Raw genomic sequence first — 19138 nt, forward strand, 5'->3', positions numbered from 1 at the left:
CCAAACACCCTTCCAATTTATCATCGTGATTTATAATGGATCAGGACATTAAATCAACGAGTTTGTCGTTCAAGGTACGAGTGACCAGTAACCCTCTTGCCAACGAAACAGAGGGAGACTCGAGCGATTTGGCGACTTGCTTCGACAATCCGAATCACATCGAGCTCCCATCTGCGGGACAACGGAACAACAGTTCAGGGCCCATCGACACAACGACTTATTGCAAGAGGGACAAGCTTCCAAGAAACAGTTTCGCTTCTAAAACTGGCGCGAAACCCTCAGCCGCGGTGACGGCGACCACAGTGACCACCCCAGCGTCTATGGCAACATCGAGCGTGACTACTACACGAAACGAGTAATGTACTTCCCATTATTTCTCTCCAGTTTCGGCATTTTGAACGCTAGATTTTTCATCTTATGTTTGTTCCGTCCCAAGGAACACAACACGTGAGAAATTCGATGTTACGTTTATGGTATGTACGCGAAGAAAGACTACTCTCGAGGATTAAACTTTCTCGAATCCTTTGCGAACGACGACTTTGAAATCTTTCATTTTCGTTTCGACCCTTATAGTCGAAATATCGTAAACTCAGAGTTTCCGAAAGTTAATTAACGAAGTACAAACAACGAGACTACCTTTGGGACCATCTGGAAGAAATTTCTGCCGCTTGCTGAACCTTTGAACTTCTCACGCGACTACCTTTTCTAGAACGCCACGTCGAGAGTGTTGAGAGGAAAATTGGTGATTTGGAGTAATCGTCATTCGTTCACTGGCGATCGTTACGAGACATTCAGTCGATACTTGATCGTTTTCGGAGTAGAAGCTCCAGATTCGTTTGTTTGCTGTTAATCGTTACGAGACTTTCGTTCGGTGATACATACTTCACCGTTTCGGGAGTGGACACTCATACGTATTTAACCAGATTACACTAAACAACAAAGTGTCCTACGTTACCGTTCCGTGCTATTATTCTTTAACTTTCTATTTACTGGCGGCACTTATAAGTCAATTTTCTCATGGAACTGTATTAATTACTTTGAAACCTATTGTGACTTTCGAGTCCACTTCTATGAGGTTCGTTTTTAATTGTTGGATGGTAGCACAAGCTTTCTTTTGGAAGCTTATTAGGGACAATTCTATAAGATGATATAAGACCAAAATGGACGCCTATCGTATTTTGCAGACTATAAGATGCACTTTTTTCTTCGAAAAATTGCCTCCATTTAATTCTTATTGGATTTAAATTTCCAGCCAGTCTTAACACTTTCGCTGCGGACGAAAATAAGTAGCTTTTTTCTTCGAAAAATTGCCTCCATTTAATTCTTATTGGATTTAACATTCCAGCCAGTCTTAACACTTTCGCTGCGGACGAAAATAAGTAGCCGTTCGCTGGTAGCTGCAACTATGATATTTTTTTTAATGAAAAATTTCTTACAAACGTTCTAATATGATTATTTTGAAAAACATATATTTGTCGTAATTTATTTTATATATATAATATAATTGGCGAACAAAAAAAAATGAAAACTGAGAAATAATAAAAACAACCATATATTTTCAGTTGGGCGCACATGTGCGTCATCCGCAGCGAAAGTGTTAAAAATGGTCATATAGAGGCAATCTAATAATAAAAATGTTATTTTTTTGTTCAAATTGCTCAAAAATTAAGGTGTTTCTCATAGTCCCTAAAATACGACAGGTTAAAAAAATGTTGAGAAATTCAGTAAATAAAGAGTTAAGAAAATATTAGATACATTTAATCTTGGAAATAATTATGTAAACGTTATACGTTCAGAAAGAAAAATGCTCGAAAATACCGAAACGACCACCGAGGTCGTTTCTACAACAAACATTAACTAACGTCATTCAAATAATACTAATTCTGATCGCAGCAACGACGACATTCCGCCACCCCTACCACCGCACGGGGTGCCCGTCGCGAACATCGCGATCGCGTCGATGACGACAGCCGCCCCGTGCGGCGCGACCGGCAACAACAACGGCAACGAAGACTACAAGCCACCGGTACCGCCGCACAGGAACACTGGGGTGATCGTACGGGTGCCGGACACCCCGAGGAAGCACCACCGGCACAGGGCGTCGAGCGGCAGCGCAGGCGGCAGCCACCACGGGAACAACCAGCGGCACAGCAAGCAGATCCACCATATCAAGCCATCGCACGGTAAAGCTAGAGTAGGTAGTCCGAAAGAGAACGCCGCGGAGGAGGAGGAGTTCGTGGAGCTAGTGACTCACGATGACAACAGGCACTCGAAGGATGCGAGAGCCAGAGAGGTGAAGAGGGCGACGATCGTCGGTAATCCGATGTTCTCGTCGTTTTCGACCGCAGCAGTCGCCTCATCGATGAACGTGTCCAGCCCGACCGTGGCCTCATCGTCCTCGTCGCCGCCTAACTCGTCGCCGTCCTCATCCTCTGCCTCCTCTTCGTCCTCTTCCTCGTCCTCGTCATCCTCCTCGTCGGCGTCCTCGTCCCAAGAACAGGAAGAATCCGTGGCGTTGGACGATTTGAATCTAGGCATGGACTACAACCAGATCATGCAGTACTTCGACAACTTGAAGGAGTCGAACGCCTAGGTGAAGGCGTTCGGTCTTCGAGAAGGCCGAGAGTAGTCAACGCCGATACGAAACACCGGAGTCCTCGTCTCGACCGACGAAGGAACGGAACCCTGGGCCTCGTTCTCCGCTTCCTCTCTAATCGCCATATTAGCATGTTCGCATCGAGAACACACGGGGGCCCGGGCTCGCCGGTTCGAACGACGCTCCGGACGTTTCGTATTCTAGGTTATAATCTAGTCAGCTTCCTAGCAGCACATCAAGAGTATCGCGCAAACGCATCGACACACACACACACACGCATACACGGACACGTAACCGAGAATCACGCACGCGTTCTCATATACAGGTATAGTGGGTGGAAGAGAGACACGGTGGACTCGCGAAAGCAACGAGGCAGGTAGTATATACTCGAGTGCGAGGATGTTGGAAGGCCAGGGTCGGATTCGGTACGCATTTGTACGCTAGTTCTTCGAGGGGGTGAATGAATGTAAAGTAAGGAGCGAGGCTTTTGCTCTTAAGTAAAGGGAAAGAGCTCTCTCTACCTTCAAAGTTAAGCCTTTCCCTTGTCTTTTTTCCACGATCTGTAGTTTACAACGATTCACTCGCGACATTAATATTTCCTACGCTTTTGAATAATTTATTTCAAGTAGTTTTTAGTGAAGGTAATATTGACATTGTGTATTATAATAATACATCGATATCTGTATACGAATGCAGTTTGTTTTATTGCGTCGACAAGGGAAAGGAATGATCATTTTACGGACATGGTCGTTTACCAACATTAACCGGTTAATGGACGCCATAGGCATTCGAAAGAACGAGTTGCCTATGACTGTTTTCGGAGGATGCTGACCTTATAGAGCTATTGTAATATCGAAACAATGATATATAATTTTATTCGAAACAAATTCCAAAACCTTCTATAAGAATGTCATGCGTAACTGGGTTAAGGGAACATTGTTTTGATTCTTCGATAATATGAACACATATCGCCCTACGTGTATGGTATCATCGTGGACCATCGAATGATCCTCCTTTCAAGTATCAAGATCCTCCTTTCAAGTGAAGAAAATGTAGAAACGAAGAGGACAATCGAACAAACAAGTGTACCTTTTGTTTATTTATTTGCGTTAACCAGTACCGGTTAGTATGTTCGATAGCCAAGATAAGAATTTCGAATCCTATGATACCGCGTCTCGTGGAGTTCACCGTATCGCTTCCACCAACTATTTCAAATCGTATACACACACGTACATACTCGCAGAGGCTTTAAAGATGTGATCGTCGGTAGCCGGTGGAGTTAGGTAGATCGCGCGTTCGATTCGACCAACTTTCTCCTCTTTTCTCCGACGATCGATCGACCGCCGATCCTCGCTTCCGCCTCCGTGCACTATCGATCTCTCGCTCAAGCCCTCGTCGCGCGGCGATCGATCGAGCCTCTCATTCCCGCGCCTCGCGACAGGGCATTCACCAAAAAGTGGCCGAACGAAACCGACCCTCTTGTCTTGAAATCGATCTCAACTTCTTCGACAGCCAACTCGAAACGTTGGTTACCACTTTTTCTTTTTCTTTTTCCAACTTTAGTCACCTGTCATCGGATATGGGCAAAATATTATCCGAAAAATATACAACTACGATCAACGTGTAACATTTTCTTTGTAACTTTCGTACCCGGAATTCTTACACTTTCTTCGGTTACGACCCTTTTTCATAAGACAAATATATCAACGATCCCTTTTATTCGTAACTTTTGAAATTTTTATCTAGATAAGAATTTTGCCCAATCTCTGCCTCTCGAAGCTTTCAGGGTCTATCTGTCTATCGATCATTATCGTCGTCGTGCCCGAAACGAGAAGATATATCTTCATTTTTGCACTATAGCTGCTGTCTTCCTAGCGTAACTAACTGACACGATTGAGATCGATATCGCGACGAAGGGAAAAATTGGTCGGCTGGCCATTTTCTTTCCGATCTGCGCCGGAGAAAACATATAATAATATTTATTCGATCGACCGTACGTCGTAATGTTTGTAAATTTTGCTTTGTAAGACTGTGTACATATATATATTATATATATATATATACGCGACCTAGCGCATGTTAATTATGGACTCGAGCGGATTTAACGGTTAACAAATTCGTACGGCAAGCCGTAGAGCACAATCCAAACGCATCAGTCGCTCGACGGAGCCAGAACGGAATGGCGGACGTGGGCCACTAGCTCGTTTTCCCTGGAGTTCTCGGTTCGATCGGTTTCATCGAGTACGAAAATATCTGATCAACATATCAGCAGTAAATTGCTCGCGACGAATATAATTGTACATGTTTTACGTACAATACTTTCCCAAACTGTCCAAGTATTTTTCTTTCGTATTTATAAACTTTACTCGCCATATAATGAAGCAAAAGAAGAATGCAAGCAGAAGAGTATCATACTTTTTGATGCAAGATGAAAGGACGATGTTCAGCAAACGACTCTGTTCCGCATTATTTTTAAGAGACAGAAAATACGGAATTCGCAAGAGAAGTGGAAAGGTGACATAGAGCGATAAATTAATGTCTGTCAAAACTATAGTCAATAGTTGTTTACCTGATCATTCGATTGCCGAGAACTCCAGCTTCCAACTTTAGCGTTTCCCAACATTTTGATCTTCATCGAACACGACAAACTGAATCCTCGTTTTATACGATTTTTCCCGAACCGATCCAATTAAATTGTTCGCCTGCTGACGATCAAACGCGCCATTTCTGCAGCGTCGCCGATTGTAAGACGAAACACAAGATGAAGTGCCGTCAAATGGGGTTACTCGCAACGTTTCTCACCTTGAAAGCTGGCTATTCAAAATTTATCATACATACATCGACAAATTATATAAGAAAGAAAAACTTGTACTTCACCGTTTTGGGCTATTGAATTTAGAGCTTTAACGATACAACTTACTCGGGATAGCAACTTTGCGGCGCAATAATTTTAAATTCTGTCATTTCATTTGCAACATCCTAACTTACGCTTCCCTAACTTCCTAACAAAATTATTTAAATATACAATTCTATTCTGTTTATTATTAATACGGAGATATTCAGATCGTAATTTCATTGATACTATCTTCCGTCTCACAAAGGTAAAAACTGTTGTTACTCGGATCTCATTGAAAAACGTTTGCCAATTCTTGGTCCAAAGAACAAAACGACCACCGTTACTGTTTCCTGAAAGCAATCCACATATCAACCTACCTGAAAAAAAAACGAATAAGTATATTATTTTGTCCAACTTTACTGTATCTTTCATTGAAAAACATTTTGTTAAAATTTTGCCATTTAATCTTCCGCCACGCTTTTAAGTATGCCTTATGGCACCGTACCCGAATGAGTAAAAAATTATAGAGAGCATCTGTTGCGAGTTACTGTATTTTACGGTGTATAATTAACGGTGAGAAGGAAGGGAGTCACGTACTCGCAGAGAATTGAACGATTCGCTAACGGCGAATCCGGAAACGCCTGATCATCGACGAGCTAGCCGCGGCGCGTGACGCTGCTCCGTGCATCGCTTTTAATTAGGATTCATCCCCCGTCGATTGGATTCCGCAATTGTCCGCGGACGTGCCGCCCGTGGAGACGCGGCGCGTGCTTCTTTCGCGCGAACGCACCGTGCCGTCGTTAATTCCATCACGAAGCGCGTTTACGTTCGCGTACACCTGTAGACGCACCGAAAGAGACACGGAGAGAATGTGTGTGCATATGTGTGAATGAATGATTGATAATAATTTGCAAAATACACGCACACCACCTGGTAGCGTTCGTTCTTCCGCACCAGTTTCCTGTTGCGAATCCAATCGCGCGCCTCGCCGTTACGGTGCGCGTTTCACGTGACAACAACGCGCGTAGGTGGCATTTTATTGGCGTTACAGTTTTCGCTGTTGTCGCTCACTTTTGTGCCATAGCATTCGTCATTGTAAACATGAAGAAGTGTATTATAAACTCGTGTGTGTAATTGTGGTTTGCGTTCTAGTGAAAATTAGTTGCGTCAGAATGGAAGGATTAACGGAAACCGAAGAAAAAACTAAATTTATATAAAACAGATTCAATGCAGAGATGATCCAAGAGCGTCTGATAAGACGTTGATAAGAGTGTTAGTTTCGGAAGGATTCAAAAAGTTATTTTAAGTAATTATCCTTCCAGATTCTGATTTTTTTAGGAGGCTTCAACGTATTCATTTTTGTTGCAAACTTGTAGTCGCCGCTGTCGATCCTAAATATAGATGGAACGGATCACGGTAACAAATGTCATAATACTCATTGTCATGGCGACAAAAGTCGCGGTTCAACGTCACGTGAACGCCGCAGCTTAACGAGCGATAAGCCAGCAGGAGCGCAGGGGATCCATAGATTCGCGGATCCACCCTGTCTTACATAGGCATCTAAGAGCTACGTGTCTAAGTATGTATGTATCTGTAAGTTGTGTGTTAGCACGTTAAGCGTGGGATATAGTGATATGTAATGTCGACGAGCGCCGAGAACAAGGGAGTCCAGAGCGTCGGGGCGCGTCCTAACGGGCCACGCACGTTAACCCTTTGCGGTCTCATCGTCGAGTCTTTCCTATTTATTCGAATCCGTACACAAATGTTTCCCGACTCGACGCTCTGCGTTTATTTAAATCGTCGTTAAACCTCTATTGCACGGATTTTATTTCGCCCTTCTTGGCCATTCGTGTATGCGTGAATCGATTAGTATCCAAGTTAAACGATAAATAGCTGAATTTTTAGGGATATTAAATGTTCTCATAAGAAAATATCACGTGCGAATCCTGTAAAATTTCCTCGGTGAGCTTTACGCGGATTATTTTTCCCGAGGTCCCGATAGGATACATTATGCAATAGAGGGTCAAGAAGAATCGATCGACCCGGGTAAATGTATTTTCGTTTTCCAATCGATCGAAAAGCCGGGTTCCCCTTTCTTACGCGGGTATGCTCGAGGCTTCGACTATCGAATATGTACAGGGTATTCCAAGATACGCGTATACTCGTTTAAAAAAAATGATTCCTCTCGAAAGAAGATCGCAAACTCTCGCGTAGAGCAGCGTCGCATATTTTTGAACACCCTGTGTCTGTACTTTTGTAAATATCGTCTACACGGAGGGATCTCCAGTAAGTGAAGCTCGGTTCCGTTTTGTACATTCGTTAGGTTTATCGTCGGCCGCGCGCCGAGGCAACTGCAAAGGGTTAAAGGGTGCCGGAGACGGCGCAAGATACCCCGCCCGTGAATCTAGTCTTATAGCGTAAACTAATGGATTATTATTAAATACTAAACGAACACGATCCCACGGTCACCTCCTTAGGCCGATCACGTATCCTTGAAATCATCCAGGCGGGGCCCCAGCGTATCGACGTTGTTCATCTGCCCCGTGGCCATCCCTTTCCTCTTCTTCGGGGAGCACCGAGAGAGACTCCTCGTCAGAGAGATGGTGGAACGTCAGACGAATCAATCATATCGAGCACGCGGGTGGAGACACGCGGTAATTTAATCGTAATCGATCCCATGCAGGGCCGTGCCTAGGTACTTTTTTCGTTCGAAGCAACGATGAAATGCGAGCTCCCTTCGACCATTCTCTTTACGGTATTTATCGTATATCTGTATCTGGCAGACATGTAATTCTATATCACGGAGATGAAATTTGTGATTATAACTAATCGAAGATTATAGTTTCATATGGTTCACCAATTGTACTCGGAATTAGTCCAATAATTTTCTTGGCGATATCGTTGCTAGATTGTTAAGGTTACATGCAATTTATTCGTTGTGATCAAATCATATTCTTCCGCGAATGCGAAGAATTGTAACACATACCTTAATCTAATCTGGCGGTAAATAGGGTGAAAGTGTATTATTCTGTTCCAGAGCGGAGCTCGGTACTAACGATTTGGTGACTTCTTGCAAAATTGATGGAAACTTTATTACTTTTATTTGTTCTACCTTCGCGATTCGTTTATCTGAACCGGTAATTTTCATCAAAAGATATTTTAAGAAGTGAAAACACTTCGGAAGTACCGGTAGCGACGGACAAACGAGGTTCCTAAATGTGATACATGCTCGAAATAAATGCGTACAGCTCCTGCGCGTCTACCTTGCACACACGCGTCGTTTGAACAGCTCGTTTCTTCGCTGAACAGTACTTTCGAAAAGTTTACGTAAACCCGAGTGCGCAACAAACCAATATCTTTCTGTCAGTTTTGCAAATTGACGCTCCTCGATAGCAACGCTCATCGTTTATTTACAACCAATACCTCTAAAGAATATCAGATACGGTGTTGCTGTAAACATACTCATCTCCATTATTATTTTTGCTAGGACATAGTGTCTTATATCATTGGAAGATCAGAAAAAAGAATATTAAGAAACTGTAGAAAGTCAATTTTCGAAGTAATTGTCGAAATACTTCATTTATTTTTTGTTACTCTCAAAAGATGAGTCTAAGCCCTCGTTAAGATAGCTTTAAATACACGTGTCCCTTCTACTCCAGCCTTGTCACGGCCCTGATCGCGCGTGCGGGTACCACGTCGCCTGGCAGTAGCCAGGACAAGTGTATCGGCTTCGTTTCTTTTACGAAACGAATCCAGCTATTTGCGATACTCGATACACCTGGAAGATGCGATATCCCGTGCAGAGCCGGTCAAAAATAGTATTTGCGATAGAAAATAGTGAAGAGCTTGCGTAGCCGTTTCGCGCAGAAACAAATTGCGCGCACTATACTCTATGCACGTGAAATATGACATCCTGAATTATTCACGCTAAATGGTAGATAACGAATAAAACCACCATACACCGTTCGTATTCGCAACACGCACACCATTGAACGACGATTTATTGTTTTAATAGGAAATATAATTTAATTTTATAATTCTGATTGTAACTTCTGTCGAACGAATAATAGATTAGACAGATCTAAATTTTAGATCAAACGTGTTTCAAAACGTGTCCGACTCTCGATGAAAGATCGTGCTCTGTATTTCTAACCAGAGTTGAACAGTGATCACTTTTGTAACAATCACCGACGACTGTTAGGTTAATCGGTAATCGGTAAAAACTACATTTGTAATCCGCAATTGTGAATCAGGAATTTCTAATCTTTCTAAGCAAATTATATCTGATTATTGATTAATCAATAATTATGTGAACTACCTAACATATATATATACTATACTACTTACACTATAAACGAACTGTTCGATGGATAGATGAAATGTATTTTTGGTTTTATTCTGATTGTTGCGAAATGTGACGAGACTAAAATTATCCAGAGGAATTATGGAGAACGGGGATCCTATCGCACAAGATCAAAAGGCAACGTTCAAAGAGTATGATGCGCACAATTCTCGCCGTTTTAATGTTCGCTTGCTGCGATGTCAAGGATAAAAAAACGAAACCGCCTCGATATCGCCGTCATACTATCGACGTACAAAACGATCCTTACATTTACTATTTTTTACTTAGAATACTATTTCCTCCAGCTCTGGCTGCGGCCAACTGTGTATATATACATGTACGCGAATTTTCCTTCGTTTCGTCATTCAAATAACGCGCAATCGGCTAAGAGTGTTGAACATCATACAGTAAAACGCTTCGTGCAAACGTTTCTCGGCTCGCTTGTACGTAGTTTGGCTGTTCGCTGGATCATTTTTCGCCGATGGTTTCGCTGTGGACGTTTGCGTAATCGTTTCTCTACTCGGTATCCGAAACAGGGACGAGTGAATATTTTATTCGTGTAACAGGTAATAAATAAAAACATCGTGCAGCGATTTATTCGTCATGTTTAGTCTATTGAACTTTTGAACAAGCCTTCGTTTTTTTAACCAAACGTGTAACTTAACTTTTATTTATTTTTCTATTTTATTTAACGACATTGACGAATATATTACGAACGAGAACGAAAGAACATCGCACTGCATCAAAGCAGAGTTAAAGGCCGAGATTTAACGAATGGACGAGTAACATATCTAACATCTTTTATTTATTATTTGTAATTATCATGCGGATAAGAATTTTACTCATCTCTGTCCGAGAAAAACGACGCAAACACACGGCGCCGAATTTTCTACGCGACACACAACATTCGAGGAGTTTAGTTCATCGCACGTCCTCGAGCCGCGAAGGGCGACGCCCTTAAAAGTCGAAACTACTGCCAGTCTCTCTTTTCCCCATTTTTTATTTTTGATAAGTTCCCACCGATCAGGGAGGATGATTAATATTATATATATAAATATATACATATACGTATATTGTAATAGACTATAATCGCGTCGCAATGCTAACTCTGCATTCACACACATTCCTCAAGGACACGCGATGTCGTCGCTGTATATCTACGTTTAAGTGTGATAAATGCGGAATTATAATAGATAAACGATTGACGAGGCGACGGCGACAAGGAAAGAAAAAAAAAAATACGACGAGGACGGTAATGGCGACGACGTCCACGACCACGATAGCAACGATCGACGATCCTCTCGCGAACCGCCTATGTATGTATATCTGTCACTGACACGCAGGATGGTCCGTCGTGAAGTGGTACGAACTGTTAACGCCCTTACATTCCACTAAGTTAATTAAAACAGTTAATGTCTTAAATATACGCCATTTTCTTTCATTTCAAATTAACATAATAAAATTGAAAGGACACTCCTATGGACCTTTAACGAACCCGACGATAGTATCCTTATGTCGCTTAACACAACAAACGCCACGCCGCATAGTCGTTAAACGCCTCAAAAAGCTGGACGAAAGTCAAAAGAATTTTCGGATCTATATAAAACTTGGTATCTATGAGTTGTTTGGGTCGCAAATTACCAGAATTGCAAAATTAAAAATGGCGGATCCAATATGGTCTACTTATTTTCCAATGGATGGTTGTATTTAAATATAGATTGGTATTAAAAAAGTTTTCGATGTCGCTGGTTGGAATGTGACGTCAAGAATAAAAAATTCTAAATGGCAGGTGTATGCAATGTGCAAACTTCTTGTAATCTCCAGCGATCACAACTTTTTTTTATGATTTACGGAAGCAATAATTTCAAAATAAACGATTCTATCGGTCCGTCTACATTCCTATTTTAAATTCGCATTGGTTGAAAATTAATGAAAACTCCTACATACTCATATTCTACCAACTTCCAGAAATACTCTGCGTAAAAAGAATATTCGAAATCACCGTTGAGTAAAAAATTACTAGAAACAATTACCATTCAATAGAGCAGTACTTTCTGTACGAGATTGCAATGTAAACAATTCTAAATTACAATTTGCATTTCTTGACTTTTGGCCGACTTTTTGAAGTTTTGAATCACTGTGCGTCGATCCGTAAGACTTTCCGTTTATGCTAGTTGACTTTACGTTTACGTTATACCGTCGCGCCAGTTCTTGCAATAAGTTATAATTTTTTGTTACTTTTGCACCAAAAGATTATAAAGTACTATTACAACATTTTTGGCACAGTATTTCCCTATTGCATGCGCATTATCTGCCTTTGTTTCTAATTTATGTCGAGGTCTTGTAAACCGTGACGATGTCTTCTTTCTTGAATTCCATGAGGGTTTTAATCAACTCTCTATTATCTCTTGATACAGAAAGAAAATATTCACAACGGAAGTGTTCAGTAAAAGTAAAGATCTAACTTCTTACAGGCATTATTCTCTCTCTTGACTCTCTTCACTTGACAGCAGAGCGCAGCGTAAATGGAACGTCAAACAAAATAGGCGCCTAACGTGTTAATCCTCTATTACATGAATTTTATTTTATTCATAGGAAGAAAATTAGTTTTTGGTTATTTATATATATTCGTGAGTTGATTAATGTATTGTCCCCATATGAAAGTAGCATGTGCAAATTCTGTAATATTTCCTCGATGAATGTTGCAGAGAGTGTCCTTATAAACGATAACGAGCTGAAAGGCCCGAAGGAACTAAACATGATATTGTTTCTGTACGTAATAGTTCCTGTAAAAAAAAACAGCATGTAGCACTTTTCGTGGATCGCTCTGTACATTATCATTACCAGAGCAGGCACAAATTAACGATAAACGATGATATGTGACAATCATTCGTTGTACTTATTCATACTGTATTATTGTATTGCGATGATTATATTGTCCCTTATATTCTATTTATCATGATCTCATACGTCATCGTTGCTGTTACTGTTATATTGTTATTGAGATTGTTGTTGTTGCTGTTGCTGTTACCGCTGTTTTCATCGCCCTTGCCCCGTCGTTGGTATTGCCTGTCGTCGTCGTGGAAGTCGCCATCGGCATCGGCGTAACCGATACCCTAATTAAACACAATAAGGTATGACTATCGCCTACTCAATGTACAATATGTAGTATTTACCTGTTGTTACCACCAAACCGTCATCAAAGATATATAAAATATTGTAATTGTAACATACAGTGTCGCTCGAGTTTCATTTTCCGTATCGTCGTCCAACCATCGTTTAATTCTCCTCTTTTGACTAAACAATGACAGTCGTGAAGAATAATAAGTAGACCTTCATACGACCAGGTAAGATATATCTTACATTATTTTTTTATTAAAACGACTCTTCACAACTCATGGAATTTTATATAACCGAAGAGATTGTATCTTCAAACAAATTGTACTGGATCTTACTTTACTTAAGACATTAACTTCGGGTGAGGCACATGTTCATCATCTTGGATTCTTATTTAACGTCCGGATGACACAGGTTCAATTTCTCTTCATTAATACCATAAGAGATCCTTCATGAATTAAAACAATTGTATAGGTTTTAAACTTTTAGTTTCACTTCGTGATTATCAACTCTGAAACTATGTACACGTTAAAGCGATGAAGTAGAAGTTCAACGTTTGATCTTTGCTTCAAAGAGTAATCCAAGACAACAGATAATTCTATTTTAACAAAATGTTCTATCAGTTTTTTTGTTTAGTCTCTGCAATTAGTTCAATATGGCTTTTTATAATAAGTGGTTTCCCCTATTTATCTCTGATAATGTGATGTTATAAAGTGTAAATCATGAAGCGAAAAAGTAATTTACGACTTCCCTCAAGATTTCATTGAAAAATATTACTTATTTAAAAACTCATAGTTATTTTTTCTAAAAAAAATCAAGCACCCCGAAGCGAATATGCCGAACACACGTCCGACACAACGTTGATCTAACGGGTAGATTGTATATCGTACAAATCTCCCAACAAACGATAATTATCCGCAAAGGTATATACCCTTGAATTGGTTGTGGAAGGAATACTTAAGAATTATAGAATAGATTCCCATCTTAATTAATTGTTTAATTTCTATATATTTACAATGGACAGCCATGAAATTTACAAATATTCGTTGTACCACTTTCTGTCGTATTTCGATATCCACATATGGCAACCAAATATATTATTTTGAATGATGTATTTCCAATCATAAGGATTTTGATTTTCTTCCTTAAATTTCTTCTTTTTTTCTACTTGGCGATCCATTAATTCTTGGCTAACCGCTATAGCACGAAAAGGTAGCTTATTCGCTATATTTGTTAGAAGTTTTCGAACCTAACAAAATTAATCACTCTGTTATATATATGGATACAATAGGTCATAGAAAATTTGTAACAGAATTTACTATTACTTCAAAATATTCAAATGGTCCTCCAACTTCTACAATGACTTGATTGGCTTTTACTGGTGTGACATAATGATCGATGTTACCTTTACCGCCTCCCATGCGCGCTCCTTGACTCTAAATTGTAAAAAAATTATAGCTATATTATACACTCTCTAATAAAACAACATAATGTATGATTCCATATGTATAAATATGCATATTAAAACCTTCTTAGAAATTGGTTGCCAAATTTCTGGTACTCGCCAAATTGCAAATCCTGTCTTAAAATCAAACCTTTTCAATAATGTAAATCTTATCATTTCAAAATGACAATATTTCATTCTGCCTCCAGACAATGCCTAAAATGTTATCCATCTTTGTTTATATGCTAAATATATAATAAAACATTGAACTATAATATTTATTTTCTTACAATTATACCATACTGCTTGTGTAAAAGAGTATTATGAAACAATTCAGGACCACGCATCAATCTCAAACGTTTCTGGGTTTTGTAAGGACGAATAGAAGGTGGATACTGAGGTACTTTAGGTATCGGTTTGAGTTTATGACGATCAGGATATTCAACTTCTATAAAACATAATATCTATTAAAAATATTGTTCTTGTATATCAATTTTATACCAAACATATCAATTTCATTACCGTTAAATGAAACTGGAGGGTCAAAAGATTTCAGACCAGCTGCTGGTGCAGACTTGAATAAAGTATGCGCTACAAAATAAAATATATGTCAGTAAAAATAAACGCTTTTCTTGAAAAATAAGATTTTCAAAAACTTACGCGAGAGTAAGGGCCTCATGATATTCCTGCACACTTGCATTTTTAACGATTATTGTAGCTACACGGCTTTTAAAATACTCATGCACTCTAACCTATATAATCAGAAATCATTTTTCAATGTACAACATTGATTCTATGTCAAAAGGAATTTCTTTTATTCATATTTAGAGAATGCAATATTTTCAACATTACCACAATTTATTGTTAAGTTCGTACATTAACTTGTCTTATCATTAACTTGTATTCGCTTGTCGTACTTTTATACTGGCTCGAGTTATACAGGGTTATTAAGTTATAAGAGTATTAGATAGAGTGGAAGCAAATAGTATTAGACTAATACTCTTTGATGTTTACTAGACGAGTCCAGCGAGTCAAGCGCTGATGCGGGGAAATGGAACTACGTTTTTAGTGGAGGGGATTTATGGCATCTCTGACTGTATCTAACAATAAGTATGTCTGGCTACAAAGTGTAGAAACAGCTGATACGAGACGAAAGTATCAAAACCTGTTAAAAATTTTTAGCTGTCATTTAGCTATTGCTTGTTTGACTTGAGTCGACTTAGAAAGTTGTTAATAATTAATACTTACACAAAAAATGTATTGCGGTCACGAAGATATCCAAGAAAAAAATGATTTTCGACGCGTTGTGTTGTATTATGTACATTCCCAGTTTTGTTTTCATTTTACTACGTGCCATTCATGAACTACGGTGAGACTTTCAGTAATACAAAACAACAATGGCAAATGCAGAAAAACCTTTTAATTGTTTGTCACCCGGTTGCAATATGGTAAACACTCATTATGCATAGTTACTTTCTCTATTTACTTATGTCAGAATACAATCAAATTTTGATGAAAATTGACTCAACTTTATTTAATTTCCTTTTAATTTCTGTTCGTAAAGATGCAAAATTTAAATTATGAATAAGAAACTAGATTCTATTTTATCTTTGCAGAGTTTTATAAATGACAATCTATTAACAGTGCATAAGAAAAAGCATGACATGATGTTGAATCTAGGAAACGGTTCTAAGAGTGCAGGTTTCGTAGGTAAGAATTATTTAAATTTGTTTTCGAATTGTGTTTAATGGAAACAGAAAATGATGTTTTTATAAAATATTTGTAGCAGATCAGACTCCAACTCCAACACGTTTCATCAGAAATTGTGAAGAGGTTGGACTGTTTCAAGATTTACAAAATGTTAATCCTTTTGAAGAAACATTCAGAAGAGCAGTGGAATCAGGAAACACTGGTATACTTACAGTACCGGAGGTAAACAAAGTTTTCAAATAAAGTCAATTACTTTACTAATGAATTTATGTTTAGTTTATAAGTGTTTTTTTAGGTTGGAATTACAGATGATACTCTGCATACACCTCATATATTTCCCCACATAGCGGATGTGCTGTCTTCCAACAATCAAATTATGTCTGAAAGCAGCATTTCGATTACGGGAAAAAGTACAGAAGATAGAACCACTATTGACACCGAAGTCTGTACCAGTGTAAAACTTTCTGTATCAAATGAGCAGGATTCAAGAAGAGACAAACTAACAACAGAGAAGAGTGAGACACTTACAGAAAATATTATTCACGAAGTTACGAGCACATCGATAATACCAAGGACTTTACGAGAACAAATTAGTCCAAAATTGTGAGTGAATTATTGATTCTTTGTAAATTCGATCTTTTGTACTAATTATAGAACGTATTGTTGCAAAGGTCGATAAATGGGGAGGAAGTGCAACTGCTTTTGAAGACATCCGATGGTAAACTGATGCAACTATCGGCAACTCCGATTTGCGGATCTACTAACATAGGTACCTTACAATCACAGAAGCATTCAACAGTTGTGATAAAGACCGAGCCTTCTTTACAGTATTGTACAAAAGAGGATTCCAAGAAGCTGTCTACATTATCGTTGGCAAAAATGGTATTTAGTATCTACTACTGTTGCCATAATTAAAATACCGTTTAGCTATATTCTTTGCGGATTATATTTTCATGCATAATTGCAGAAATTGAAACAAGCATTGACAAAAAATACAATTTCGAAAAATCAGACACTTGACGACAACTCTGAGGAAATCGTGTTGAACCACTCGAAGAAACAAAATCGTAGTAAAACAGTGGAAGAGCAAGTAAAAATGAAGGCGGAAGAGCAGATAAAAAAGAAAGACATCCTTGAACGCAATCGTGCCAGCTCGATGAGAGCAAGAGCCAAAAGAAAAGCGTGGATTCAACACCTTGAGAGGACGGTCGCCAATGTGAATGAGACTAACGTGGCTTTACAAATGGAGATAAAGGTTTTACGTGCAGAGGTTGCCAAGTTGAAGAACCTTCTATTGGCCCACAAAGATTGCCCGGTTACAAAGGCGATGCAGAAAGGTACTCGAATGGTGTGAAAATGACCAACCGACATTTCACTTAATCTGTTATATTTATGCACGTGTACACTTATAGGAAGTGGCACAATACTGGCCCCCAAAGTAATATGGTTGAATTCAGATGTGGTAACCAATCCGACAACCCCAATGGGAATTTCGATGAAGCGATCGGCGTCGATTTCTTCTGCGGAAGTGCCAATCATGCCAAAGAAAAAGTTATCCTTGGTACCTTCGAAAAACCCAATTATCTTTCCAAAAGTGGATTCTACTACGAATTTGTCGATTCCTAACGCAACATTGATTAAAACTATACCTGCTATTAAGATCGGGGGTGTCAGCCAGCTTTTAACAGAGAAGGAGGAAACAAAGCAGATTTTATTTGTGCAGAACCCACAAAGAAAAATTGTGAAATCCTCTAGACAAATCATTCAGATCAACCCTAATTACGAAATAGAACATAGCGCAACGAAAAGTACGGGAACGTAAATTAACGGTAATATTAGATATTACAATTTGAAGTGTAAAAATGACGCGACAGTTGTTAAACTAATGTTGTCAAATTTATTTTCTACTAAGACAAAGATGTGCCTGCATATTGCGTATGAATCAGAGATGGTCGAAATTGCTATTTTGATAAAAATGTCAAATGAAATATAAGCACTTAACTTGCAAAATGAAATTATATCTTACATTAAATTAATGAGGACTATTTTCAGAAACCGATAAATGGAATGAAAGTACCAAATAAATCTGTGATTTTATTCGAATATAATTTTGTCCATCCCCGATATGAATGTGTATGCGTATAATGTATATTACATATTTTTTATTATTATTTATTTATTACGATAAATACAATAGTTTCCTTTACAATTGTGTTCCTTTTTTTTATTACCTCCCATTTATCCTACAAATAATATACAGATAATAAACAATTGTTGTTTATTATATATATACAAAAGAATCTAATTATTGAAAGAATGTTTAAGATTTTGCCTTTTAAGTTTCATGATACACATATTTATAAGTCATTATAATGACTTATAATTAGGTTAGAAAGATAAAAGACAAAATCTTAAACATTTGTTCAATACTTAGATGCTTTTGTTAGGGAGATAGGAATGGTATAATGATGCAAATTTGTATAATTTTATTCTATATTCATAATGAGCCAATAAAGTTTGGATTTACGTTATTTGAATTGCAATCGTAATTAATACACAAATATTATTTTTTTATGGTCAAGATGGTCAAAACGATTAAAATCATTATTTTTCAAAGAATGAATAAAGAACTGTGAATTTTGTAATTGATAATCAATGTAATCTATTAATGACATTAATTAAAGACAGTATTACCTATTATTCTGCTTTCCCCGGTAAGCTGCACAATTTTTCTGGCGTTGTGATGTCCACAAATTTCGATCGAAATTTTCAGCGTGAAGTAGCCATTTGAACGTGAAATGGCGGTTGGCGATCATCACGCAGACTCGTGGCGTCAGATCCTGGAACATTCAAGAATTCGAATTAGATGCCAAGTTACGATAAATATATATTTTTACTGTATCTAAGCAATAAATTAACTTGAAAACCCGGAAAAGAAACGATAATATTACTCTGGAAGACGTACTCCCCCAGTACGAATTGATATTCGAACGAATATCAATTGGTACCTCATGGAGAACGAAAATGACGAAAGTGCGAAATCGATCTAATTTTCTCAAAAAACCGATTCAATTAACAAGGAATGGTATTAAT

The 19138-nt window shown here is 38.5% G+C and overlaps 3 protein-coding genes across 5 annotated transcripts in view; 2 read left to right on the forward strand and 1 right to left on the reverse strand.

The window, feature by feature from the left end:
- LOC128885436 (transmembrane protein 132E) overlaps nucleotides 1-8501 on the forward strand; it is a 186168-nt gene extending 177667 nt beyond the window's left edge. For both annotated transcript variants that reach the window (XM_054139485.1, XM_054139486.1), the window contains exons 9-10: nucleotides 75-355; nucleotides 1894-8501. In XM_054139485.1, coding sequence (XP_053995460.1) covers nucleotides 75-355; nucleotides 1894-2593 — 981 coding nt within the window. In that variant the 3' untranslated portion in view covers nucleotides 2594-8501. The remainder of the gene's footprint in view (nucleotides 1-74; nucleotides 356-1893) is intronic.
- Nucleotides 8502-13867: 5366 nt separating this feature from the next.
- LOC128885463 (39S ribosomal protein L16, mitochondrial) lies at nucleotides 13868-15341 on the reverse strand. Its single transcript, XM_054139528.1, has 7 exons — nucleotides 15188-15341; nucleotides 14996-15087; nucleotides 14858-14926; nucleotides 14626-14783; nucleotides 14420-14551; nucleotides 14217-14327; nucleotides 13868-14140 (listed from the first exon to the last, which is right to left on the reverse strand). Exons 2-7 carry the CDS (start codon nucleotides 15033-15035, stop codon nucleotides 13925-13927), a joined length of 726 nt encoding a protein of 241 aa, XP_053995503.1. The 5' UTR covers nucleotides 15036-15087; nucleotides 15188-15341; the 3' UTR covers nucleotides 13868-13924.
- Nucleotides 15342-15456: 115 nt separating this feature from the next.
- On the forward strand, nucleotides 15457-18254 carry LOC128885447 (cyclic AMP-dependent transcription factor ATF-2). 2 transcript variants are annotated; one of them, XM_054139503.1, is made up of 7 exons: nucleotides 15457-15783; nucleotides 15952-16045; nucleotides 16125-16267; nucleotides 16341-16648; nucleotides 16717-16927; nucleotides 17013-17382; nucleotides 17458-18254. In XM_054139503.1, the coding sequence occupies exons 1-7, from the start codon at nucleotides 15733-15735 to the stop codon at nucleotides 17865-17867; spliced, it is 1587 nt and encodes a 528-aa protein (XP_053995478.1). In that variant the 5' UTR covers nucleotides 15457-15732; the 3' UTR covers nucleotides 17868-18254. The 2 variants fall into 2 exon arrangements, with proteins under 2 accessions (XP_053995478.1, XP_053995477.1); XM_054139502.1 differs by having other exon boundaries at nucleotides 15458-15783; nucleotides 16122-16267.
- The last annotated feature ends 884 nt before the right edge of the window (nucleotides 18255-19138 follow it).

Source organism: Hylaeus anthracinus, unplaced genomic scaffold, assembly GCF_026225885.1.
Source record: "Hylaeus anthracinus isolate JK02 unplaced genomic scaffold, UHH_iyHylAnth1.0_haploid 11981, whole genome shotgun sequence".
In the NCBI taxonomy this organism is placed as follows: domain Eukaryota; kingdom Metazoa; phylum Arthropoda; class Insecta; order Hymenoptera; family Colletidae; genus Hylaeus; species Hylaeus anthracinus.

What these genes read in the sequence shown, in the direction of transcription:
- LOC128885447 (XM_054139502.1), top strand. Translation starts at nt 15,733, where the DNA reads ATGGCAAATGCAGAAAAACCTTTTAATTGTTTGTCACCCGGTTGCAAT. An exon ending in TAAGAGTGCAGGTTTCGTAG is followed by an intron (nt 16,046 to 16,121) that starts GTAAGAATTATT and finishes AAATATTTGTAG; the next exon opens with CAGATCAGACTCCAACTCCA. An exon ending in GAACAAATTAGTCCAAAATT is followed by an intron (nt 16,649 to 16,716) that starts GTGAGTGAATTA and finishes ATTGTTGCAAAG; the next exon opens with GTCGATAAATGGGGAGGAAG.
- LOC128885463 (XM_054139528.1), bottom strand. Translation starts at nt 15,035, where the DNA reads ATGCAAGTGTGCAGGAATATCATGAGGCCCTTACTCTCGC. An exon ending in CATGAGGCCCTTACTCTCGC is followed by an intron (nt 14,927 to 14,995) that starts GTAAGTTTTTGA and finishes TTTATTTTGTAG; the next exon opens with CGCATACTTTATTCAAGTCT. An exon ending in ACAAGCAGTATGGTATAATT is followed by an intron (nt 14,552 to 14,625) that starts GTAAGAAAATAA and finishes ATAACATTTTAG; the next exon opens with GCATTGTCTGGAGGCAGAAT.